General features: G+C 38.9%; 2 protein-coding genes across 3 annotated transcripts in view; both read right to left on the bottom strand.

The window, feature by feature from the left end:
* Nucleotides 1-4488, bottom strand: part of LOC134186152 (receptor-type tyrosine-protein phosphatase alpha-like) — a 6517-nt gene extending 2029 nt beyond the window's left edge. Inside the window, exons 1-20 of one of the 2 annotated variants that reach the window (XM_062654068.1) lie at nt 4083-4488; nt 3712-4023; nt 3320-3643; nt 2910-3245; nt 2742-2854; nt 2498-2678; nt 2315-2420; nt 2031-2256; nt 1899-1947; nt 1703-1826; nt 1484-1647; nt 1348-1415; nt 1192-1276; nt 1043-1125; nt 942-978; nt 783-880; nt 607-726; nt 395-543; nt 184-319; nt 1-105 (exon numbers count right to left, since the gene is read on the bottom strand). The exon at nt 1-105 is cut by the window's left edge and continues 48 nt beyond it. In XM_062654068.1, coding sequence (XP_062510052.1) covers nt 1-105; nt 184-319; nt 395-543; nt 607-726; nt 783-880; nt 942-978; nt 1043-1125; nt 1192-1276; nt 1348-1415; nt 1484-1647; nt 1703-1826; nt 1899-1947; nt 2031-2256; nt 2315-2420; nt 2498-2678; nt 2742-2854; nt 2910-3245; nt 3320-3643; nt 3712-4023; nt 4083-4344 — 3078 coding nt within the window. In that variant the 5' untranslated portion in view covers nt 4345-4488. The remainder of the gene's footprint in view (nt 106-183; nt 320-394; nt 544-606; nt 727-782; nt 881-941; nt 979-1042; nt 1126-1191; nt 1277-1347; nt 1416-1483; nt 1648-1702; nt 1827-1898; nt 1948-2030; nt 2257-2314; nt 2421-2497; nt 2679-2741; nt 2855-2909; nt 3246-3319; nt 3644-3711; nt 4024-4082) is intronic. The other variant, XM_062654069.1, reaches the window with a different exon arrangement.
* Nucleotides 4489-14827: 10339 nt separating this feature from the next.
* Nucleotides 14828-20870, bottom strand: LOC134185298 (tyrosine-protein phosphatase Lar-like). Its single transcript, XM_062653079.1, has 19 exons — nt 20852-20870; nt 20259-20564; nt 19879-20187; nt 19507-19800; nt 19103-19435; nt 18761-19045; nt 18390-18701; nt 17998-18321; nt 17588-17923; nt 17420-17532; nt 17175-17352; nt 17060-17116; nt 16664-17002; nt 16469-16581; nt 16220-16400; nt 15733-15839; nt 15492-15672; nt 15224-15425; nt 14828-15167 (listed from the first exon to the last, which is right to left on the bottom strand). The coding sequence occupies exons 1-19, from the start codon at nt 20868-20870 to the stop codon at nt 14999-15001; spliced, it is 4158 nt and encodes a 1385-aa protein (XP_062509063.1). The 3' UTR covers nt 14828-14998.
* Nucleotides 20871-22553: the final 1683 nt, after the last annotated feature.

The following is a 22553-nucleotide window of genomic DNA, read 5'->3' as shown; positions in this document are numbered from 1 at the left end:
GTCCAGCAGCTTTGCAAATTGATTTGTATAATCGGATACCGGAATTTCCGTCTTCTTTGTGTAATTCATTTCCAGGACAGCATTATGAATGAGAATGTATTGCAACTAGTTGAAATCATGCAGACAAGTTATGGGGACTAATCAGTTTGTATATAATGCACGAAGTTTGGCTGTCCAACATACCACACTTTGAACCATATCCATACGTCTCATCCTCAACTTCGTGACAGTCGACTTCACATCGATCTCTTGTTGAGAGTCGAGACAGTCAATCAAAGTGTCAATAGTCACGTATGTTCCAGACCGACCAACACCAGCACTAACACAAAGGAGAGGAGAGGATCATGTCGGTGATAAGTGACATGTGACCCAGCTATGTTCTACATAAGCGCACCTGCAGTGGATTATTACGGGAGTTGTTGAGTGTCTCGAATCTCGTCTAACTCGAAACATAAGTCCTAGCAGATCAGTAGCATAAGATGGTACACCGTGGTCTGGCCAACTCTTGAAATGATAATGTGTCACTGTATGCTCCTCATCCAGCTGCAAAGAGAACAATGCTTCAGCCAAATCAATTTGAAAACCCAATGAATGATTAGCTTCTACCACTTGGAGCTTCATCGTTCGAACTGTATAGTCGGCCATTTCAACAACTAATACAACTTCAACGGTGAGACCATCGCACACTTTTGTGTCGCTATCTGACCAATACCGGAAACACTTTTTCTGCAATCAACACTGTTAGAATCGACTTTGACGTGGCATGCAACTGTATCGATAACCTTTCCGCTTTCTATGACTTGAGTCACCATGACAATAAACTCTGTTCTTTCAAGCCACACCATGCGCCAAAAATCAGCACAAGTGGAGGGGAGCGGACCTATATGTTAAACAGGAAACTGACCGTTACCACAACAGTAAACTTGGTTCTATTTGAAGACCTTGTGTGACGATGTATTGATTTTTTCTACTGAAACCCTGAAACAGAAAACAAACAGAAATATTCAAGTTTATCGTACGTCACAATGCAGCTAGTCCACACATCTATGTATGTTGCATTGATGTATTCTGATTCCAATTTGTCCATACCATACACTTCACCAAGTTCCACAAGATAATCATCATCTGTATACACAGAAGGATGTCTATTTATTGCCAGATTGTTTCTACTTGAATGCAGTAAACTCTTACACGGGACAATGTTCTTGTAACGATTTTTCTCAGCATTTTTTCTTGCAATAGCAGTACTCTGATTGATACCAATGGAAGCCAGTTCCTAAATCAGAATACACATAAATGGTACTACTTCTTGCATTAGATCGGGTATTGATGTAAAGAGTGTCTAACTTCAAATTCAGTAATAAATCCATCATTGTCATCCGCGCTTAACTTCTCAATATGATTTTCAAATTCTGCTATTGACGATGTTACACGTTACAAATTGATTTACTCTAGAAGATTTCTGTTAGGAAAATAGGCTGACCATTGCTCCTTCCAACAGAGTTGATGATAAAACCAGATTTGTAGGCAAGTTCACCATTTTGTCCATCCGATTGGACAGTTGGGATGGCCTGCAAGGCTATGTCTTTAGACTGAACTGTGTACCGATCTTGTCCATGCAAGTCTCTCTTCTTGGCTTTTCGTCTTCTACAACAGAATTATTTGCCAAATGTGTATAAGCATATATAAAATGCTATCTTACCTGTACCATATCACAACAACAACAACAGCAGTCACAATAGCAACTAGTAGTAGCACAACTACAATGGGTGCCACGTGACTGCTGCTGGAAGATGCTGTTGAGCCAAACGAATCTGTGGTGTACACTAAAGTAATAGAGCAATAAGCAAGAATGAAGCATTTCATGGTTGTAACCTTACAACAAGCACTTTTCTTACCAATACCAGCACTGGTTGAAATTAGTTGTATTCGTCTTCCTGTAGAATCCTAACAAAAATTTTGCATTAGAATGCATGCACCATAAACAGTGGTGAGACACTAAGTGCTAATTACTAGAACTATGTTCTGACCTTATCTTCACTAATCCATTGTACATAAAACGCATACTTAGTGTTGGGCTTCAAAGGACCATAGCCGTAGTTATCAGAACCAATTACAACTTGTTCCTTCACTTGATCTGTAGTAAGATTTATGGTCGTGTATGCGTGAACTCGATCGTCATCAGCTCTTGGCAAAGACATGTTCTCAAACCAATCAGTGTTGGGCTTCAGCTCTAGAGCAATGATTTTAACAACCCTGGAATCAAATACGTGTAATGAATTATCACACCAAAAACAAATTTCATGGTACTGACTTGATGGGTCCATTAGTTTTATTTAGCTGTGGAAGTGTAACTGTAATCGTGCTTCCTTTTTCTGTCATGTTTACAGGAAGTAACAGTTTTTCCGGAACTGGTGGCACTAGTACAAACAAGTGTATACAAACATCAATATCAATGTGCATAAAACGAGCAATCAGTTTGGCTCTGTACACGTACCTCCTACTTTAGTCTTATCTTTCAAATAACAAGGAAATCCTTCCCAAAGTTGTGTGTTGTTTGTTACAGCAGTCACTGTGATTTTGTATTCTGTGTACGGTAGTAAATTGCTCACATTATCGCTGAGATGAGACACTATCTTAGAGTGATTCTTTGAATCTGCTGTAGTCGTGGAGTTAACCTGCATTTGTAACATAAGTAAATCAAGTAATCACAGAGCATCTTAGTTTCATGAGCAAACAACCTTAACGTAATAAAAAACAACTTTGTAATCATGTGGTTCAGGAGGCTGCCACGACATAAAAATAGAGTTTACTCCTCGTCTATTCACAGTGCACATTGATGGCGCACCAGGCTCTACAACATATAAATATTCATTATATGAATCTCATGAAATGCTACAAAATTTGACTTTCATCTGCAGTTGTGAAATTCACTAGTTCACTTTGTTTGGATTTTAGTTCTGTATTATTCATGATGTTGACTGCAGTTACTGCGGCTCCGTAAGATGTGTAAGGTGATAAAGAAGACAGCTCCATTTGAAGAGTGCTGTTCTTTGCAAGATGTCTAAACGTATCTATGTTTGACATGTTATGTGATATCGATGAATCAATATTGTCAGCTTTCTTATAAAGAGACAATAGGTAGAACTGAATGTCACCATTCGGAGCATCAGGAAGTTTCCACTTAATTAGACAAGAACGAGAGAGAACATTTGTAGCATTTGGTCTTGCAGGCTGTGAAGGAGCTACGAAAAGAATACAGAAATGTATCTTGTAAACAAGTTAAAGTATTGGTGACTACTGCATGAGTATGTCTAACCAGCTTGTTGTGTTGTAAACGTGACTGTTGATTCATCTATGTTGGCATCACTCCACAGTAAATTTGAACAACAATTAGTACGAGTTCCAGCCTGAACTGTAACAGTATATTGAGTATAGGGCACAAGATTGTCAACAAAAAGAAAAAGACTATTTTCATGTTTTTTCGCTAATACTTTCTTGACAATCGTTTGCTTTAGAAATGAAACCAACGACACGCTGTATTTCTCAACATTTCCATGAACTGTGGCTGGCTTTCTCCATAAGACGATGACTGAATGAGAAGTAACGTTAAACCACTGAACTTCTCTTGGAGGTGATGATGCTGAAACAAAAACATAATAATTTAAGACTACTAAACAGTGTGGTCCTCATGATTCATATTCTGTAAACCTTCTGCGTTGGTCTCGAAAACAGTGGGACGTTCAAAGTCACTTTCTAGTTCACGCCCATCCACATTGATGGCAGTAACCCAAACATAGTAGGTAGTGAAAGGAATCAATTTGTCGATTGTTACAGCTGCCTCTGACTGTGAAACTGTTTTATTGCCATTATTAAGATTATTGAGTCGACTAGTGTGATAAGACTGAATATATATTCTGTATTTCTTCAACACACCATTGGCATGAAGTGGCGGCGTCCAAGATATTGATACACTTCTAGATCTGATGTCATTTGCTTTTACTTTCTGTGGAGGACTTGGTGCTAAATTACACATTAATTAATATTAATGACAGCACATTAAAATTGGTCAATTCACTCACCAGCTTGTTTAGTTGTAAAATTATATGATGCATAATAAGTAGACAACAGAGGACTCACATAAGCTGCTATGTCTATTGTATAGTTTGTATAAATGTCCAAATTAGTAAGATTGACTCTTCTTTTCCTTGTAGATTGCGGGTATTCGTCAGGTCTTGTTGATTTAAAATATCTGATATAGTAACTACTAACTGATCTTGGTGTTGTAAACCGTGGTTGCTGCCAAGTGATTAGAGCTGAAGTACTAGTCACTTGGGAAGTCATAATTTTTTGAGGAGCAGTATTTACTGTCACACAAATACAAATAAAAGCAAAATAAAAACACGTTATGTTCTTTACACTAACCTCCACCTTTTGTATCAAACGTTATCACTTGACTTGGACGACTTGTCAATTTTGCTTTGTCAGTCCGTCGAATATTGACTGCAACAATCCACACGCTGTAACGTGTTAACTCTCTCAATCCAGTTACTGTGTAAGCTGAGATGCTCCCACTGACAGTCTTGTTAACAACCAACATCTTGCTATCATAGTTACTAGGATCGATATCTCCTCCCTGCACTACAATAATCTCAAATTTTACTATCACTCCATTGGGATTAGAAGGTTTTTGCCATTTGAGATGAACCGATTGTATTTGTTTGTCAGAGGCTGTCAATTGTTGTGGTTGGCTTGGAACTTTATGTACAAATAGAAATAAATGATGTGGTTTGCGTCCATGTGCAAGTACAAATTGCTAACTCACTTACTAGATGACAAAGTTCGGAATTGTATTTGCGTGCTCCACTTGCTTTCCAGTTTAGTGCCTCTTTCAACATTGACAGCCCTCACAATTATAAGGTAAGAAGAGAAAGTTTTGAGGTTGGTGAACCGACTCTTAGTAGTGGTGGGTGATCTACATGTTTGTTTGCTACTACCATTAATCGTATAACAAACTGTATAGTATGAAATTGGGCCATTGGATACTAAAGGACGCTGCCACCTGATCACAACCGAGTCAGCAGACACTGTGTCAACTTGCACATTACTTGGAGGATTAGGTTCTGAACAACAAACAAGCTAGGTTAGTCAAGATTTGCTGATAAAAATTACATCACATGATGCTATATACAACATCTTACTTGCTTGACGAGTTTGAAATGATATTTCAGATTTGTTACTTCTCAGCCAAATAGAAGAGCTGACATTGATTTGGGCATATGTAGCAGCTTGAATTATGACTCTATATTTAGTATAGGGTGTAAGATCAACCAAAGTAGTAGTTGGTTGTGTGCTGGTCTCTGAAGTTACAATAGTACTACTATCGAGTTTGAAATAATTGATATAATATGTAAGGGTAGATCCATTGACATAAGAAGGTACCTTCCATGTCAGCACAATGCTAGTTGCAAGTATAGAGAGATGTCTGATCTGTCTTGGAGGAGATGGTGCTGCAGAGAATTTGTATAGAAGTGCAAATTAGTACAAGACATAGAATGCTACTACACATTTGTCTTCTCACCTACTGGATCTGTCCTACCAACAACGACATCAGAATATGAACTGCAGTAAGATTGGTCGTAAGTCACATTTACTTTGATTTCATAAGAAGTGAATGGAATAAGATGGTCCAGCTTAAATGAACGTGTTTTGGAAACTGTGGTTGCAAAGTTGTCACTAGTATCCACGGGACGAAACTGAACTGTATAGTTAGTGATACTACAAGCATAGTGATCCTCTCTAGTATAAGATGGGCAGTTGAATGAGACAAATAGAGAAAAAGTAGAACTACTGGCTATTGTTGGTTTTCCACACTTTAGACTTCTTTCTGCAACGAAGCAAAGAACATGATCATTTTAGTTAAAATTCTATCAGTTCGTAACAAATACAAACTATGAGCAATTACCAATCCAGTATTTGTTCTAGCATGCCAAACTATTACAAGGTCACTACAAGCAAGAAGACAAGTGCAAGTAATATAAATAAATATTGTTTCAACATTAAAACTAAAGCCACCTGTTCCATAACTTCTAGTTTAGGAAACTTAGACTTCTTATATTAGACAGACTGTTAACATGTTATTGTGCTAACTTGCAAACTGTGGATGCATGGTTACATGTAAAAGAGTAACGTTATATAAATCAGAGTCTTAGTTGTTCGCATTTAAGAAATCTATAACATTAGCTTTATAACACAATAATAATTGGACACATAACATAAATTACTTTAAATACACACAAAATAGCATTACAGACAAACATAATACCTTACCATAAACTCTCAGTTCAGAAGTTTGCCTAATCGTGCCGTTGCTATTTGTGGCAGTGCAACGGTACTTGTTTTCATTAGATGTTTGAACATTTGTGATGATGAGTGTGTTGCCATTCCATTTTACATTATTTGATGCTTTCTGGGAAAGGAAATCCCACTGATATGATGGATTTGGATGACCAAATGCATTACAGTGAAGTTTAAAATCGTGGCCAGATAACACGTATGCAGTTTCTCCAATCTGATATACATGATTCTGTTCAGCATTTTGCTTGTTCACTGTCGATGGCTGTAAGATCTTAGCAGAAAAGACTGGAGCAACTGACAAAAATGAAAAACAAGAACGTCATAGTTACAAAATATCATCTGTTTGCTTAATTAAATAACACAACTAGTTTTCAACAATTTCTAGATGTTTACTAAAATACATGCAACTTTACTTATGTCTGTTACTGCACTGTATGCGATAATTAAGATCACTGCTGGTGTGTACTTGTTGTTTGCATTATCCTGCCTTGTTAAACACTGCAATAGTCAGTGCATCTCGTGTATATGTGATAAAGACATTTTGTCACTATGGAGGCGTTTGAATACTAACTCCAGTTTGAACTGGAATTGTGTTTGGATCTGCCACGCCCACAGTTTCAACAATTCCGGCTCAGATGGTCAAACTGCTAGAACTCTTCTGACAGTTTTGGAACTCTCAGAACTATCAATCGAACACAAACTATCCCCATCAATTCCAGTTCCAGACGTAGTATTCGAACGCGCCTACATTGCAGTATCTGAAAAGACAGAGTACATGATGAAGTCATAGGATATATATATATATATATATATATATATATATATATATATATATATATATATATATATATATACATATATATACTAGTGTGAACACTATAGCTTAAAATGAATATATTAAAACTCGTAGACTAGACTCCAGGAAATGACGAAGGCGGAGAGAGACTGGGTTGAGTCTACTCGTAGACAGGATAAACGACACAAGCACCATCACTGCTTTTACTACAGCAAGTGAACTTGTTGCAATATTCGCACAAATTCCATGTCTGTGCTAGAGTTTATTATTTATGAAGACTGAATGCTGATGTCACAAAGATGTATTGACGAAAGGCTTTAATCGCCAGAACACAATCACTAACATACACATATCACCATGAGCTTTAGAAACGAAGCACAAACTTCTCTACCACTTAAAGTTGATCGTTGGCACCACAAAAGAATGACATGTAAATTGAGGTCTCTTAATTAATTATTAATTGTTACAACATCTCCCACCGTTGCTTAATTATTAAGTCTACATGAGTTAGTTGTTTGCTGGTAATTGTTTTTAGGAATAATGGTCACGTATTGCAGCAAATGGCTAAATCATGCATTGTGATTGTTGTTTCCCAATTTCTACAACAAAATGGTGTTCATAGCTCATACTAAATTATGTAAATTTTTAAATTTTTATTAAGACCTCAAGGAGTTGATTTAATCACACACACACACACACACACACACACACACACACACACACACACACACACACACACACACACACACACAAACACACACACACACACACACACACACACACACACACACACACAAACACACATACACACACACACACACACACACACACACACACACACACACAGACACACACAGACACACACAGACACACACACACACACACACACACACACACACACACACACACACACACACAGACACACACACACAGACACACACACACACACAGACACACACACACACACACACACACACACACACAGACACACACAGACACACACACACACACACACACACACACACACACACACACACACACACACACACAGACACACACACACACAGACACACACACACACACACACACACACACACACACACACACACACACACACAGACACACACAGACACACACACACACACACACACACACACACACACACACACACACACACACACACACACACACACACACACACACACAAATGGACAAATTTTAAGCCCTCCACGTCTTTCGACGTCGACCTTGAGGTCAGTTGCGGAGATAGCTCCCCTGCCTCTGGAGACAGGGCCTTCATGCGCTACGTGGAGTCTTGGGGCCACCGCTACAATCTACCTGGAGCTTGGCCAGAGTCATCCAGGGGCACTGACAATGGCGCAGCCCTGGGACTGGACACCAAGGCCCACACATACCCGTCTGCTGAGTAATGTTACTGCCAAGCCAGCGGTCTTGTCCACCCCAGTCAATGACCAGGTACTCTTTTATACTACTGAGTCGAGAGAAGCAAGTGTGGGTGAGTTTCGTGCTCAAGGAAACTGCGACAGTGTCGCCTCCACAAGGATCGCACCTTCTACCCTCATCACGGAATATAAGATCCCGGATGTCATCACCAACGCTCTGCCATCTGCTCACATACACACACACACACACACACACACACACACACACACACACACACACACACACACACACACACACACACACACAGTACCGTTGACAAACAACTAAAAGTTACGAGTGATTTCCACAACAGCTAGGAAGCACACACTTTTGAAACAACTTACCAATGCACATCTCAGACTGAAATTCTAGGCTGCCGTATATTCTTAGCTCCCGGATATCGTTACTGAGACATCCGGATGTTGACAAACTAGACGTATGGTGGTACATGTACGTACAGTACTGTGCACAAGGTCTGGTCGTGTCCTAGAAGAGTATACGCCAGAGCAGAGTTACCTGCGGATCTTGAGAGCGTTTACACAGTCTAGGCTGTAGACGGGTCTAGGCCTAGTGTACTAGCTTGTCTGCATGGCACCTTGATCCATGCACGGTGAAATGTAAATTTATGTTTACTGTGAGAGACAAGTACGTCAAAGCACACACGACATTTAATATATCATTTGTTGCTCTACAGATCTAGCTAGCCAATTGTAGATAGGGCCTAGACTGGAAGATAAAATATTAATTAGTAATGCTTCTTTTACAGAAGACAACTTTCTCTAGGTAAGTTAGAATAACTGTATTAGTAATGTCTTAGTTACTACAACGGTTATTTATCGCATCTTGAGACGGCACTTTTTCAAAAGTGTTGTAGCTACGTAGAGTACATGCAGTAATGTTGCTGTTGGAGTTTACATATCTAACAGTATTGTCTAGAAATGGCAAGTACATCTCGTTACTTTATTTAATTAAGAAAATGAGAACGGAGTCACTTGCACAATTAGCATATTAGCTACGTACTAGATATTCGCCAAACAAGAAACAATCTAAATTATTGTTAGTTTTACCTGGAAAGGCGTAGATGTTTAGTTGACAAATGCTAAAACCAGCTGATGCTTCAACTGTAACCTGTCTGGCTGAAACCGTTGAACATTTATAATGGAATGCTCCAGATTTCTGATCACTCGCCGCACATCTTTGTGTTTTGTTTTCTGATGGACACAAGATTCTTGCAACTACTTTCCACCCGATCTGACCAGATGGCGATGACATTGATGCATTTAGGTTTTTTCCAACAATTGCAACGGACTGAAGTTGTAAACATTGTTCAAAGCTAATCGCTAAATTTAGCTGGCGGTATTGGGCATCCGATTTGCGTCGAATGACGCAGGTGCTATTGTCCGTATCAGTCAGACCTTGCAATTTGTCTCCCAATACTTTTTGTGCGTCTTTGTTGCCTATAGTTAGTGATATTCCAGGAGCTGTTAGATCTACAGCAACTGTAGAGAAAAAGAGATATCGGTAGATCCAAGCGATGCATATATCTAATTCAGCCTACACACGCAGCACGAGACTACCTGCATTGTTCTTTTCACATCGAATGCTTCTAGTGAGAGTGTACACGTAGAAGCAGAGACGTAGAAGCCACAGCAGTTGTCTGCTTGACGACATCATGAAACACAACGACGAGGATACAGAAATGGCAGCACTGCACGCAAGTTCAGAAAGATTTCCAGTCGAAGAGGAAGTCAGACCAACTTCTCCGAAGAGAAAGTGTTGCCCCCGCCTACAGACATCCTACTCAGCTCATTTGCTCTAGACGTGAGGTAAACCTATAGCGGTATGTTCTTCCGCATTTCTTCTAGCTAGAGAGGTTAGCGTTTCTCGGTCGACGGAAGTATGTCACGTAGAGTAGCAACTGCATTGACACACTCTAGAGTTAGACCACCTACAAAGACGTTGATTGTAGTCAAAGTATACCCTCCAACTATTGCACGTAGTCTAGATGCATCAAACTTCCTGTTTTAGCTAATAATTATCATTAATCTGTACGTTGTAGCGCTGTATATAGCTGATGTTGGCAACGCGTGGCCGGTACTAGCTACATATCTTGCAATTGCATGCACGTCCTGCGTGCAGCAATTTTCTCACCCTAGCTCTGGGGTTGACCTTCGCAACAATTAAAATTAGAAATTAGTATCTTAGAAAATAGTATGTTAGAAAATAGTGTTTATATGTTTGTAGACAATATCTGAAAAAACTAAGACTTCTATACACTTAATGGACTCTGACAAACTGCGATGTGCGTGTGCAAATTAACTTAATTAACTAGTGCATAACATCCAGTCTTGCGTCATTGTGTACATTTGTATAGCAAAAACTTGGACACGTCCAGCCACTAGGCAAGTTTCTGCATGGTTCCTGCTTTTGAGGCACTGTTCATATGTTGTTCACACCGCATGCACGCCTTTGATGAAGTGGCGAGGTATGTGCGTGGGTGAGCTCTCTATCGACACATCTTTCCTGATTTTGTAGACACTCTAGTTCCTAGAACTGACAGTTCTGGAGGCTGATAAACCATTTGTGTAAAAACACTTGCATCTACGCAGTCAGAAAAGTAAATGGGTAAAATAAGAGATTTCTCATGTTTCTAGTTTACATCGGGGGCCTGTGAAAGCAAAATTAACGCGCGTTAAATAGGCGTGGTCACTAGCGCACGTTGATTAAATTTTTTAGTTTTTCTTACTAAAAACTAGCAACTTGATGACCTCGAATATTTAATACGCAGCAGACTGTGGTAAAATTAGTCTACCTATTTGATTAAATTAATCATTTACTCCTTAACCGTAAGTATACGCTAATGAACCGGAAGTGTACGCTAAAGGAGACTGGCAAAGTTTATATTTGTATCATTGACGGCAGACTTTGTGTTTTTGTAGATTTCAGTTTTAGGTGACTTACTAATATTCTCCTCGACCTGAAGATCGCCTAGATGGTGGTGATCTCTGTTAAGTTAAAATTAAGTTAAATCTAGTGTACACGGTATACATAATGTATATATTAACTAAAAAATTTAATATATACATACATACATACATACATACATATATATATATATATATATATATATATATGTATATATATATATAGACATGGGCATAATTATGGAGCCACCCCAATATCAGCTAAGGCAGGGAAATCAACAGAATATTGCAGATTTATGAATATACCTGCTGACACGCTGATTCTACATCAAATCATGATTTTAGGTATTTATATCGTTCTGATTGGATGTTTGACAACCCGTATCAACAAAAGACTAAGGGAATGAATAGACTAGCCACCGTCGCCATTACCATGTCCAAACCGTTCATGTTGCATGTGACGTCACAGGAGCAGATGAGAATAGACTACAATATGCAAGTAAACTGAAACGTATAGTCTCTATTTATTCTTTGAGTATGTATTCCGACGTAAACAAAATCATTTTATTGTTTAAAAGTTTTTTGAAAACGATTTTGATTATTAACTTTTATATTTACTGGCTGAATTGACACAGCAAGCAGTCGTGCATCTCAACAGATCAAACATCACCTCTAATCTCAGACATGTGGATGGCACTCTCAGAGCCATTACCTCACCAATATGACTTGTTTCAAGTTACTAAAAAGTGCAGCTGTCGCTGTAGATGCATGTACAGGCAGTGTCTAAGAAAGTCCAATAATATTTTTATCTAAGTTACATGCTCAGGGTAGCTCCATAATTATGCCATGTCTGTGTATATATATATATATATATATATATATATATATATATATATATATATATATATATACAGACTTGGACAAAATTATAGGGACACCTGGCATTTTTGTGTCTAACTTTGGCACTGAATTTTTCTCTAGCAAAACCAAATGTTTTTCGAATTTCTTTTTTCATGGATTGCGCCATTGTTAGTATGTAACATAGCTTGAGTTCAAGACTGCAGCTGTACTTACTACCAACTACGCATCTAGTTTGCTTTGAAGAAGGAAGACGGTCATTCCTACTTTTCTTGTCTTTGTACACTTTCATCGCTCTTGGATGCTCATTCTTGGCATACAATCTAAGAATGCTCTGTAGTAGAGAGTGAAAGCAATTTTGTGGGTCCTCTTATCAACATTATGAAAAAAAGGCGAATCATCTGTTTTTGCGCATTGATTTCGCGCATGTCATCACAATTTCAATTGTTTTGCCATTTTAATCAATAAACAAACTTCAACCTATTCAAAAATCATGCGACACTAATTAATTACAAAAAATCCTGCTAAGACAAAAACTAATACAGTTATAGCAACAAAAGAACATTGACATGCCACTTCCGGTCCACGTTTTACGTAGCAAAATCTCAAACTGCTACCGCCAAAATGTCAGCTGCACTAAAACCGCTGCCCTTGAGACCGCCAAACTTAGGCGATAAGTTAGCCTGAACGTTCAGCTGCACGTAGTTGCAGAGTCTTGTTCCGTGCGATATTTCACGAGTTGCAGCGATGCCTCGAGGCAAACAGTGGAGTCCAAAAACGAGAGGGAAAATTGAAGCCCTTCACTCAGTTGGTCATTCTGTGCGTCAGATCGCAGCTTTTGTCCGCCGCTCCAGGAATTCGGTTCATCGGTGCCTGCAACGGCTTTCCCGTGGCAGCAGCGATTATGAAAAACGACCTGGACGTGGGAAGGCAACGACAATCCGGGAAGATCATCGACTGAAGAGAATGGCACTGCAGAACCGCAGAGCACCATCACGACTGCTCTCGTATCAGCTGGCTGATGAAACCGGCAAGCAGGTATCAAGTAGAACAGTCCGTCATTGTCTCAGTGAGACAGGAGTGAACGCTCGGAGGCCTAGAAAAAACCCACTGCTAACAGAAAACCATCGGCGTTTGCGACTGGGATGGGCAACCACTCACACACAATGGACTTTGGATGACTGGAAATCTGTTCTTTTTACAGATGAGTCAAAAGTCAGCATAGGAAACGATGGTGCTCTGTACGTTTGGCGTCGCAAAGGTGAGGAATTTCTCCCAGAATGTTGTGATCGTACGGTCCAGCACGCGGCTAGTGTGATGGTGTGGGGATCGATGTATTGGCATGGTTTGGGGTCTCTGGTGAAACTGGAAGGTCGTTTGGACAGCACGGCGTACCAACAGGTTCTGGAAGAGCACATGCTTACAGACGCAGTGGCACTGATAGGAGACGACTTTGTCTTCCAGCAGGACAACGCGCCAATCCACACGTCTCGGTCAACAAGACAATGGCTACGCCAGCATGACGTCACACTGTTGGACTGGCCGCCAAAATCGCCTGATGCGAATCCAATCGAGAGCTTGTGGCACGAACTCAAAACTGCTGCCAACCGTCGCGAACCGAGAACTGCAGCTGAGCTCTGGAATGCTCTACAAGAGGCGTGGCAGCAGATTCCAGCCGCACGTGTCCGGAACTTGGCAGAAAGTGTTCTGCGACGTTTGGACGCAATCAGGAGGGCGAGAGGCGGGAACACTCGGTACTGAGGAACTGGTGAAGGGCTTCTATTTTCCTTCGCGTTATTAAAACCGGCTTTTTTAAAAGCCACTAAACAAAATCAGAGAGAGTCTAACTTACGACGCTTACGCAGTCATGACATCATAAACTTTTAGGTCTCGTTTTCCGCAATGCGAAACGTAAAGAAAACAATTTAGGGTCTACAGTATTCTCAAGAAACCTAACAATCAACGCGGTAACTATTAAGTTCTTAACAATATTGATAGTTGGTAAATCGTGACCTAATTATTGTGTTACTACATACCCACAGCGGGGTGTCCCTATAATTTTGTCCAAGTCTGTATATATATATATATATATATATATATATATATATATATATATATATATATATATATATATATATATATATATATATATGGTAGATAGTAAAAGCAAACGTATTGAAAACAACATTCGACCTGTTGAATACAAAATGTGATTTTATGAATATTTCAAGTGTTGTATAGACGTGATCGGAATTGTGGTATTTTAGCTAATAACACAATTAAGTGTCAAACCCTCTGTACGTAATCTGTGTCAATTGGTTTAATTAACGAAATTCGAAACTCAAGAGTACATGCAATGACGTGGCGCGTTTCTGTGCTGTCCTGCACCCCAGCATTTATCGACGAAACTCAGCCATCATCGTTGACAGACTAAACCTGAGCTCGTTGACTTGTAATTATATAAATAACTAACCTTCATAGTTTCAACAGTGCAGCTTCATGTTTACCACATTTTGATCACATATACGTTTTTCTTTCCTGCTAGTACAGAAACATGGTACATACGCGTTTTTTCGTGTTGATCTGACCTAATATGTTTATTTTTCATTCAACTGTAAATTCAACTGTTTATTTCTTCGTAGATAAAGGAATCGTTTGGTGTTGTTAGTGAACCAGCCTTGCTCTGCATAACTGTTGTGCCAGCTTCAGCGTACGAAGCAATCTCACTGGTCTCCACGGTGACAGATTTGTATGCATTACTTTCTGTCATGTCTAGATCATCGATTGCACTGCAAAAGACATCACAACATAATTGCGAATATTTATATATTAGAAATTATTTTACCGTGTGGTTTGTGCAATTGATGGCATCTCATAGCAACGAGCCTTTGTTTCTGTGTCTTTGGCATCGTTCTTCTGCATGTGATTGTTGCAGCATCTCTTGCGATGTCGAACGACACAAACAGCAACCACAATAATAACAATCACCAGCAAGCAAGATAACACTCCAGCAATAACAAGAGGTGCTGCAGTAGACTTCGACTCATCTAAACCAAAATGTACAAACGCGCGTGGACACAGAAGATTTAGCAGATAGTCAATCAACTACATACGAATATCATTTTTGCCGGTTCTTGCTAACAATTGACATGGTGGCCCACTCAATAGTTTCGTGTTGTTTGTAAATGCACTAATTGTGATGTTGTAGTCGGTAGCAGCTGTAAGATCCGTCTCATGAAACGTCGTCTGTACGGTCTTGACGATTTTTACATTGAACTGAGTCTGAAATGTCAACTAAGCACACAACATACATTGAAAGTTGTCTTGCATTACAAATTGTAATATACAAATTACTTGATAGAATGCAATTGCGTCGTCTCTTAAAGAATAAGGATTCCATTTCACAAGAAGAGAAGTTAAATTGGTTTTCGTGGCTGTACAGTTGGAAGGAGTGTCCGGTACTAAATCGAACATTTGGTAATTATAGCACACAAAGAATACGTTAAAACAAAGAAATTGTGTGCACGACCAAATATGAGTTAACTGTGTGTGTGTGTGTGTGTGTGTGTGTGTGTGTGTGTGTGTGTGTGTGTGTGTGTGTGTGTTGTGTGTTTGTGTGTGTGTGTGTGTGTGTGTGTGTGTGAGTGTGTGTGTGTGTGTGTGTGTGTGTGTGTGTGTGTGTGTGTGTGTGTGTGTGTGTGTGTGTGTGTGTGTGTGTGTGTGTGTGTGTGTGTGTGTGTGTGTGTGTGTGTGTGAGCCAGAACAGACAATCCAATGAATTGCCCCCAGATATCAACAGACACGCCAATCAAACGTAGAGTCTTGTACGAGTTCTGTATACCTGGCAAAGTAGTCCGTGTTTGCAAATAGCAAGGCGGCCCTTCAAGAATTCTTGTGTTGTTTGTGACAGCAATGACGGTTATATCATACATCGTGTAAGGACGCAATTTCCCTAGTTGAACAGACTGATCATACACTGTAAGCGACTTAGCTGTTACGTCTCTGTTCGATGCATAGTTGACCTAACACGATTTAATTTAATCAGTTAACCATGCAAATATTAGGTAAAAATGTTGAAAGTATACTGTACCTTTACTTTGTAAAATTCTGCTTTGTAGTCAAACGGATAAGGAGTGTCCCACGACACAAGAATAGAGGTGCTGTTTTTATTTTTGATATCACAATTAAAGGGAGCCGTAGGAGCTATTTAAACAAGAGAAAATGGCATCCAATTTATTGATGTTTTAGAAAACAGTAGTGTGTGTGTGTGTGTGTGTGTGTGTACCTTCGTCACTTGTTCGAAATTTCACAGTAATAGTCTCCTGGCTTTTTCGACTCGATCCTTTGAACACTGTGACCGCTCTAACTAAAACTTTATACCAAGTATATGGCGACAGACCCGTGAGCTTTATCTGACGTGTGCTGCCGTTGGCACGAATTTCTTTGTAAAAATTCCACGGTTTCTTATCTGAGGAACTGATATCTAGCTTTTCATAAAGTGACAACACGTAATATTGGGTATCGCCATTGGGTTTTGTTGGAAGATTCAATCGAATGTTAGCCGAACGAGAAAGAATGTTTGTAGGCTTGGCTAGATCGGAAGGAGAACGAGCTGTAGCCAAATCTGTCAGAACAATCAACGTTATTTTAAAATAACTTGTAATGTATAACTAAAGCTAACCTGCCTGATCAATGGTAGTGGCTGGTGAAGAATGATACAGCAGAGGTTTTTCTGAAACTGTTGGTACTAATACTAATACAAAGATACTAACATTAGATGTTGCATGTACACTTACCTTCAATAGTCTTATCTTTCAAATAACAAGGGAATCCTTCCCAAAGTTGTGTGTTGTTTGTTACAGCAGTCACTGTGATTTCGTATTCTGTAAAGGATAGTAAATTGCTGGCATTACTGCTGAGATTAAACACTATCTTAGAGTGGTTATTTGAATCAGCTGCAGTCGTGGAGTTAACCTGCATTTTGTAACATAAGTGCATCACGTAACATATCACTGAGCATCTTGTTTCATGAGCTAGCAACCTTAACGTAATAAAAAACAACTCTGTAATCACTGGGTTCAGGAGGCTGCCACGACATAAAAATAAAGTTTGCTCCTCGTCTATTCACAGTGCACATTGATGGCGCAGCAGGCTCTACAACATACAAATATTCATTATATGAATCTCACAAAATGCTACAAAATTTGACTTTCATCCGCAGTTGTGAAATTCACTAGTTCACTTTGTTGCGATTTTAGTTCTGTATTATTCATGATGTTGACTGCAGTTACTGCGGCTCCGTAAGATGTGTAAGGTGATAAAGAAGACAACTCTATTTGAAGAGTGCTGTTCTTTGCAGGATGTCTAAACGTATCTATGTTTGATGTGTTATGTGATATCAATGGATCAATATTGTCAGCTTTCTTATAAAGAGACAAGAGGTAGAACTGAATGTCACCATTGGGAGCATCAGGAAGTTTCCACTTAATTAGACAAGAACGAGAGAGAACATTTGTAGCATTTGGTCTTGCAGGCCGTGAAGGAGCTACGAAAAGAATACAGAAAAGTATCTTGTAAACAAGTCAAAGTATTGGTGACTACTGCATGAGTATGTCTAACCAGCTTGTTGTGTTGTAAACGTGATTGTTGATTCATCTATGTTTGCATCACTCCACAGTAGATTTGAACAACAATTAGCACGAGTTCCAGCCTGAACTGTAACAGTATATTGAGTATAGGGCACAAGATTGTCAACAAAAAGAAAAAAAGTATTTTCATGTCTTTTTGCTAATAATTTCTTGACAATCTTTTGCTTTAGAAATGAAACCAACGACACGCTGTATTTCTCAACATTTCCATAAACTATGGCTGGCTTTCTCCATGAGACGATGACTGAATGAGAAGTAACGTTAAACCACTGAACTTCTCTTGGTGGTGATGATGCTGAAACAAAAACATAATAATTTAAGACTACCAAACAGTGTGGTCCTCATGATTCATATTCTGTAAACCTTCTGCATTGGTCTCGAAAACAGTGGGACGTTCAAAGTCACTTTCTAGTTCACGCCCATCCACATTGATGGCAGTAACCCAAACATAGTAGGTAGTGAAAGGAATCAATTTGCCGATTGTTACAGCTGTCTCTGACTGTGAAACTGTTTTATTGCCATTATTAAGATTATTGGGTCGACTAGTGTGATAAGACTGAATATATATTCTGTATTTCTTCAACACACCATTGGCATGAAGTGGCGGCGTCCAAGATATTGATGCACTTCTAGATCTGATGTCATTTGCTTTTACTTTCTGTGGAGGACTTGGTGCTAAATTACACATTAATTAATATTAATGACAGCACATTAAAATTGGTCAATTCACTCACCAGCTTGTTTAGTTGTAAAATTATATGATGCATAATAAGGAGACAACAGAGGACTCACATAAGCTGCTATGTCTATTGTATAGTTTGTATAAATGTCCAAATTAGTAAGATTGAATCTTCTTTCCCTTGTAGATTGCGGGTATTCGTCAGGTCTTGTTGATTTAAAATATCTGATATAGTAACTACTAACTGATCTTGGTGTTGTAAACCGTGGTGGCTGCCAAGTGATTAGAGCTGAAGTACTAGTCACTTGGGAAGTCATAATTTTTTGAGGAGCAGTATTTACTGTCACACAAATACAAATAAAAGCAAAATAAAACACGTTACGTTCTTTACACTAACCTCCACCCTTTGTATCAAACGTTATCACTTGACTTGGACGACTTGTCAATTTTGCTTTGTCAGTTCGTCGAATATTGACTGCAACAATCCACACACTGTAACGTGTTAACTCTGTCAATCCAGTTACTGTGTAAGCTGAGATGCTCCCACTGACAGTCTTGTTAACAACCAACATCTTGCTATCATAGTTACTAGGATCGATATCTCCTCCCTGCACTACAATAATCTCAAATTTTGCTATCACTCCATTGGGATTAGACGGTTTTTGCCATTTGAGATGAACTGATTGTATTTGTTTGTCAGAGGCTGTCAATTGTTGTGGTTGGCTTGGAACTTCATGTACAAATAGAAATAAATGATGTGGTTTGCGTCCATGTGCAAGTACAAATTGCTAACTCACTTACTAGATGACAAAGTTCGGAATTGTATTTGCTTGCTCCACTTGCTTTCCAGTTTAGTGCCTCTTTCAACATTGACAGCCCTCACAATTATAAGGTAATAAGAGAATGTTTTGAGGTTGGTGAACCGACTCTTAGTAGTGGTGGTTGATCTACATGTTTGTTTGCTACTACCATTAATCATATAACAAACTGTATAGTATGAAATTGGGCCATTGGATACTAAAGGACGCTGCCACTTGATCACAACCGAGTCAGCAGACACTGTGTCAACTTGCACATTACTTGGAGGATTAGGTTCTGAACAGCCAACAAGCTAGGTTAGTCAAGATTTGGTAATAAAAATTACATCACATGATGCTATATACAACATCTTACTTGCTTGACGAGTTTGAAATGATATTTCAGCTTTGGTACTTCTCAGCCAAATAGAAAAGCTGACATTGATTTGGGCATATGTAGCAGCTTGAATTATGACTTTATATTTAGTATAGGGTGTAAGATCAACCAAAGTAGTAGTTGGTTGTGTGCTGGTCTCTGAAGTTACAATAGTACTACTATCGAGTTTGAAATAATTGATATAATATGTGAGGTTAGATCCATTAACATAAGGAGGTACCTTCCATGTCAGCACAATGCTAGTTGCCAGTATAGAGAGATGTCTGATCTGTCTGGGAGGAGATGGTGCTGCAGAGAATTTGTATAGAAGTGCAAATTAGTACAAGACATAGAATGCTACTACACATTTGTCTTCTCACCTACTGGATCTGTCCTACCAACAACTACATCAGGATATGAACTGCAGTAAGATTGGTCGTAAGTCACATTTACTTTGATTTCATAAGAAGTGAATGGAATAAGATGGTCCAGCTTAAATGAACGTGTTTTGGAAACTCTGGTTGCAAAATTGGCACTAGTATCCACAGGACGAAACTGAACTGTATAGTTAGTGATACTACAAGCATAGTGATCCTCTCTAGTATAAGATGGGCATTTGAATGAGACAAATAGAGAAAAATTAGAACTACTGGCTATTGTTGGTTTTCCACACTTTAGCCTTCTTTCTGTAAAACAGCAAAGAACATGATTATTTTAGCTAATTCTATTACGTCGTAACAAACACAAACTATTAGCAATTACCAATCCAGTATTTGTTCTAGCATGCCAAACTATACAAGGTTACAATGCAACAAGCAAGAAGACACGTGCAAGTAATACAAATATATATTGTTTCATTGTGTTACTAAATTAATACTAACATTAATACTAAGGCCACCTGTTCCATAACTTCTACTTTAGGAAACATAGATTTCTTATACTGGATAGACTGTTAACATGTTATTGTGCTGACTTGCAAACTGTGGATGCATGGTTACACGTAAAAGAGTAAAGTAGTCTAAATAAGAGTCTTAGTTGTTCGCATTTAAGAAATCTATACCATTAACTTTATAACACAATAATAATTGGATACATAACATAAATTACAAACAAAATAGCATTACATACAAACATAATATCTTACCATAAACTCTCAGTTCAGAAGTTTGGCTAATCGTGCCGTTACTATTTGTGGCAGTGCAACGGTACTTGTTTCCATTAGATGTTTGAACATTTGTGATAGTGAGTGTGTTGCCATTGGCTTTTACATTATTTGATACTTTCCTGGAAAGGACTTGCCAATAATATGATGGAGTTGGATGACCAAATGCATTACAGTGAAGTATAAAATCGTGGCCAGATAACACGTGTGCAGTTTCTCCAATCTGATATACATGATTCTGTTCAGCATGTTGATGGTTTACTGTGGATGGCTGTAAGGTCTTAGCAGAAAAGACTGGAGCAACTGACAAAAATGAAAACAAGAACGTCATAGTTACAAAATATCATCTGTTTGCTCAAATACTCACAAAAAGTTCTCAACAATTTCTAGATGTTTACTAAAATACATGCAACTTTACTTATGCCTGTTATTGCAATGTATGTGATAATTAAGATCACTGTTGTTGTGTACTTGTTGTTTGCATTATCCTGCCTTGTTAAACACTGCAATAGTCAGTGCATCTCGTGTATATGTGATAAAGACATTTTGTCACTATGGAGGCGTTTGAATACTAACTCCAGTTTGAACTGGAATTGTGTTTTGAACTGCCACGCCCACAGTTTCAACAATTCCGGCTCAGATGGTCAAACTGCTAGAGAACTCTTCTGACAGTTTTGGAACTCTCAGAACTATCAATCGAACACAAACTATCCCCATCAATTCCAGTTCCAGTCGTAGTATTCAAACGCACCCTACATGCAGTATCTGAAAAGACAAAGTACATGATAAAGTCATAGGATACATATATTAGTGTGAACACTATTGCTCTCCGGGAAATGTCAAAGGCGGAAAGAGACTGGGTTGAGTCTACTCGTAGAAAGGATAAATGACACAAGCACCATCACTGCTTTTACTACAGCAAGTGTACTTGTTGCAATATTCGCACAAATGCCGTGTCTGTACTAGAGTGTACTAGTCATGAAGACTGAATGCTGATGTCACAAAGATGTATTGACAAAGGGCTTTGCCAGAACACAATTACAAACATACACATATCACCATGAGCTTTAGAAACAAAGCACAAAGCTCCTCTATCGCTCTAGCTTGATCATCGGTACCACAAAAGTAAAATTGAGGTCTCTTAATTATTAATTGTTACAACATCTCCCACCGTTGCTTAATTATTAAGTCTATGAGTTAGTTGTTTGCTGGTAATTGTTTTTAGGAATAATGGTCACGTATTTGCAGCAAATGGCTAAACCATGCATTGTGATTGTTCTTTCCCAATTTTACAACAAAAAGGTGTTCATAGCTCATACTCAATTATCTAATTTTTTTATTTTAAGACTCAAACAGTTGATTTAATCACACACACACACACACACACACACACACACACACACACACACACACACACACACACACACACACGCACGCACACACACACACACACACACGCACGCACACACACACACACACACACACACACACACACACACACACACACATACAC

The sequence above is a fragment of the Corticium candelabrum genome, chromosome 10, assembly GCF_963422355.1.
Source record: "Corticium candelabrum chromosome 10, ooCorCand1.1, whole genome shotgun sequence".
In the NCBI taxonomy this organism is placed as follows: Eukaryota; Metazoa; Porifera; class Homoscleromorpha; order Homosclerophorida; family Plakinidae; genus Corticium; species Corticium candelabrum.
Note: the sequence above shows the minus strand (reverse complement) of the source record. Positions and strands in the feature narration are given on the sequence as shown.

Coding starts and splice junctions, on each gene's coding strand:
- LOC134185298 (XM_062653079.1), bottom strand. Junction 16,401..16,468: donor CAGAATTTTACAAAGTAAAG/GTACAGTATACT, acceptor AAATCGTGTTAG/GTCAACTATGCATCGAACAG. Junction 15,168..15,223: donor TCAATTGCACAAACCACACG/GTAAAATAATTT, acceptor TGTCTTTTGCAG/TGCAATCGATGATCTAGACA.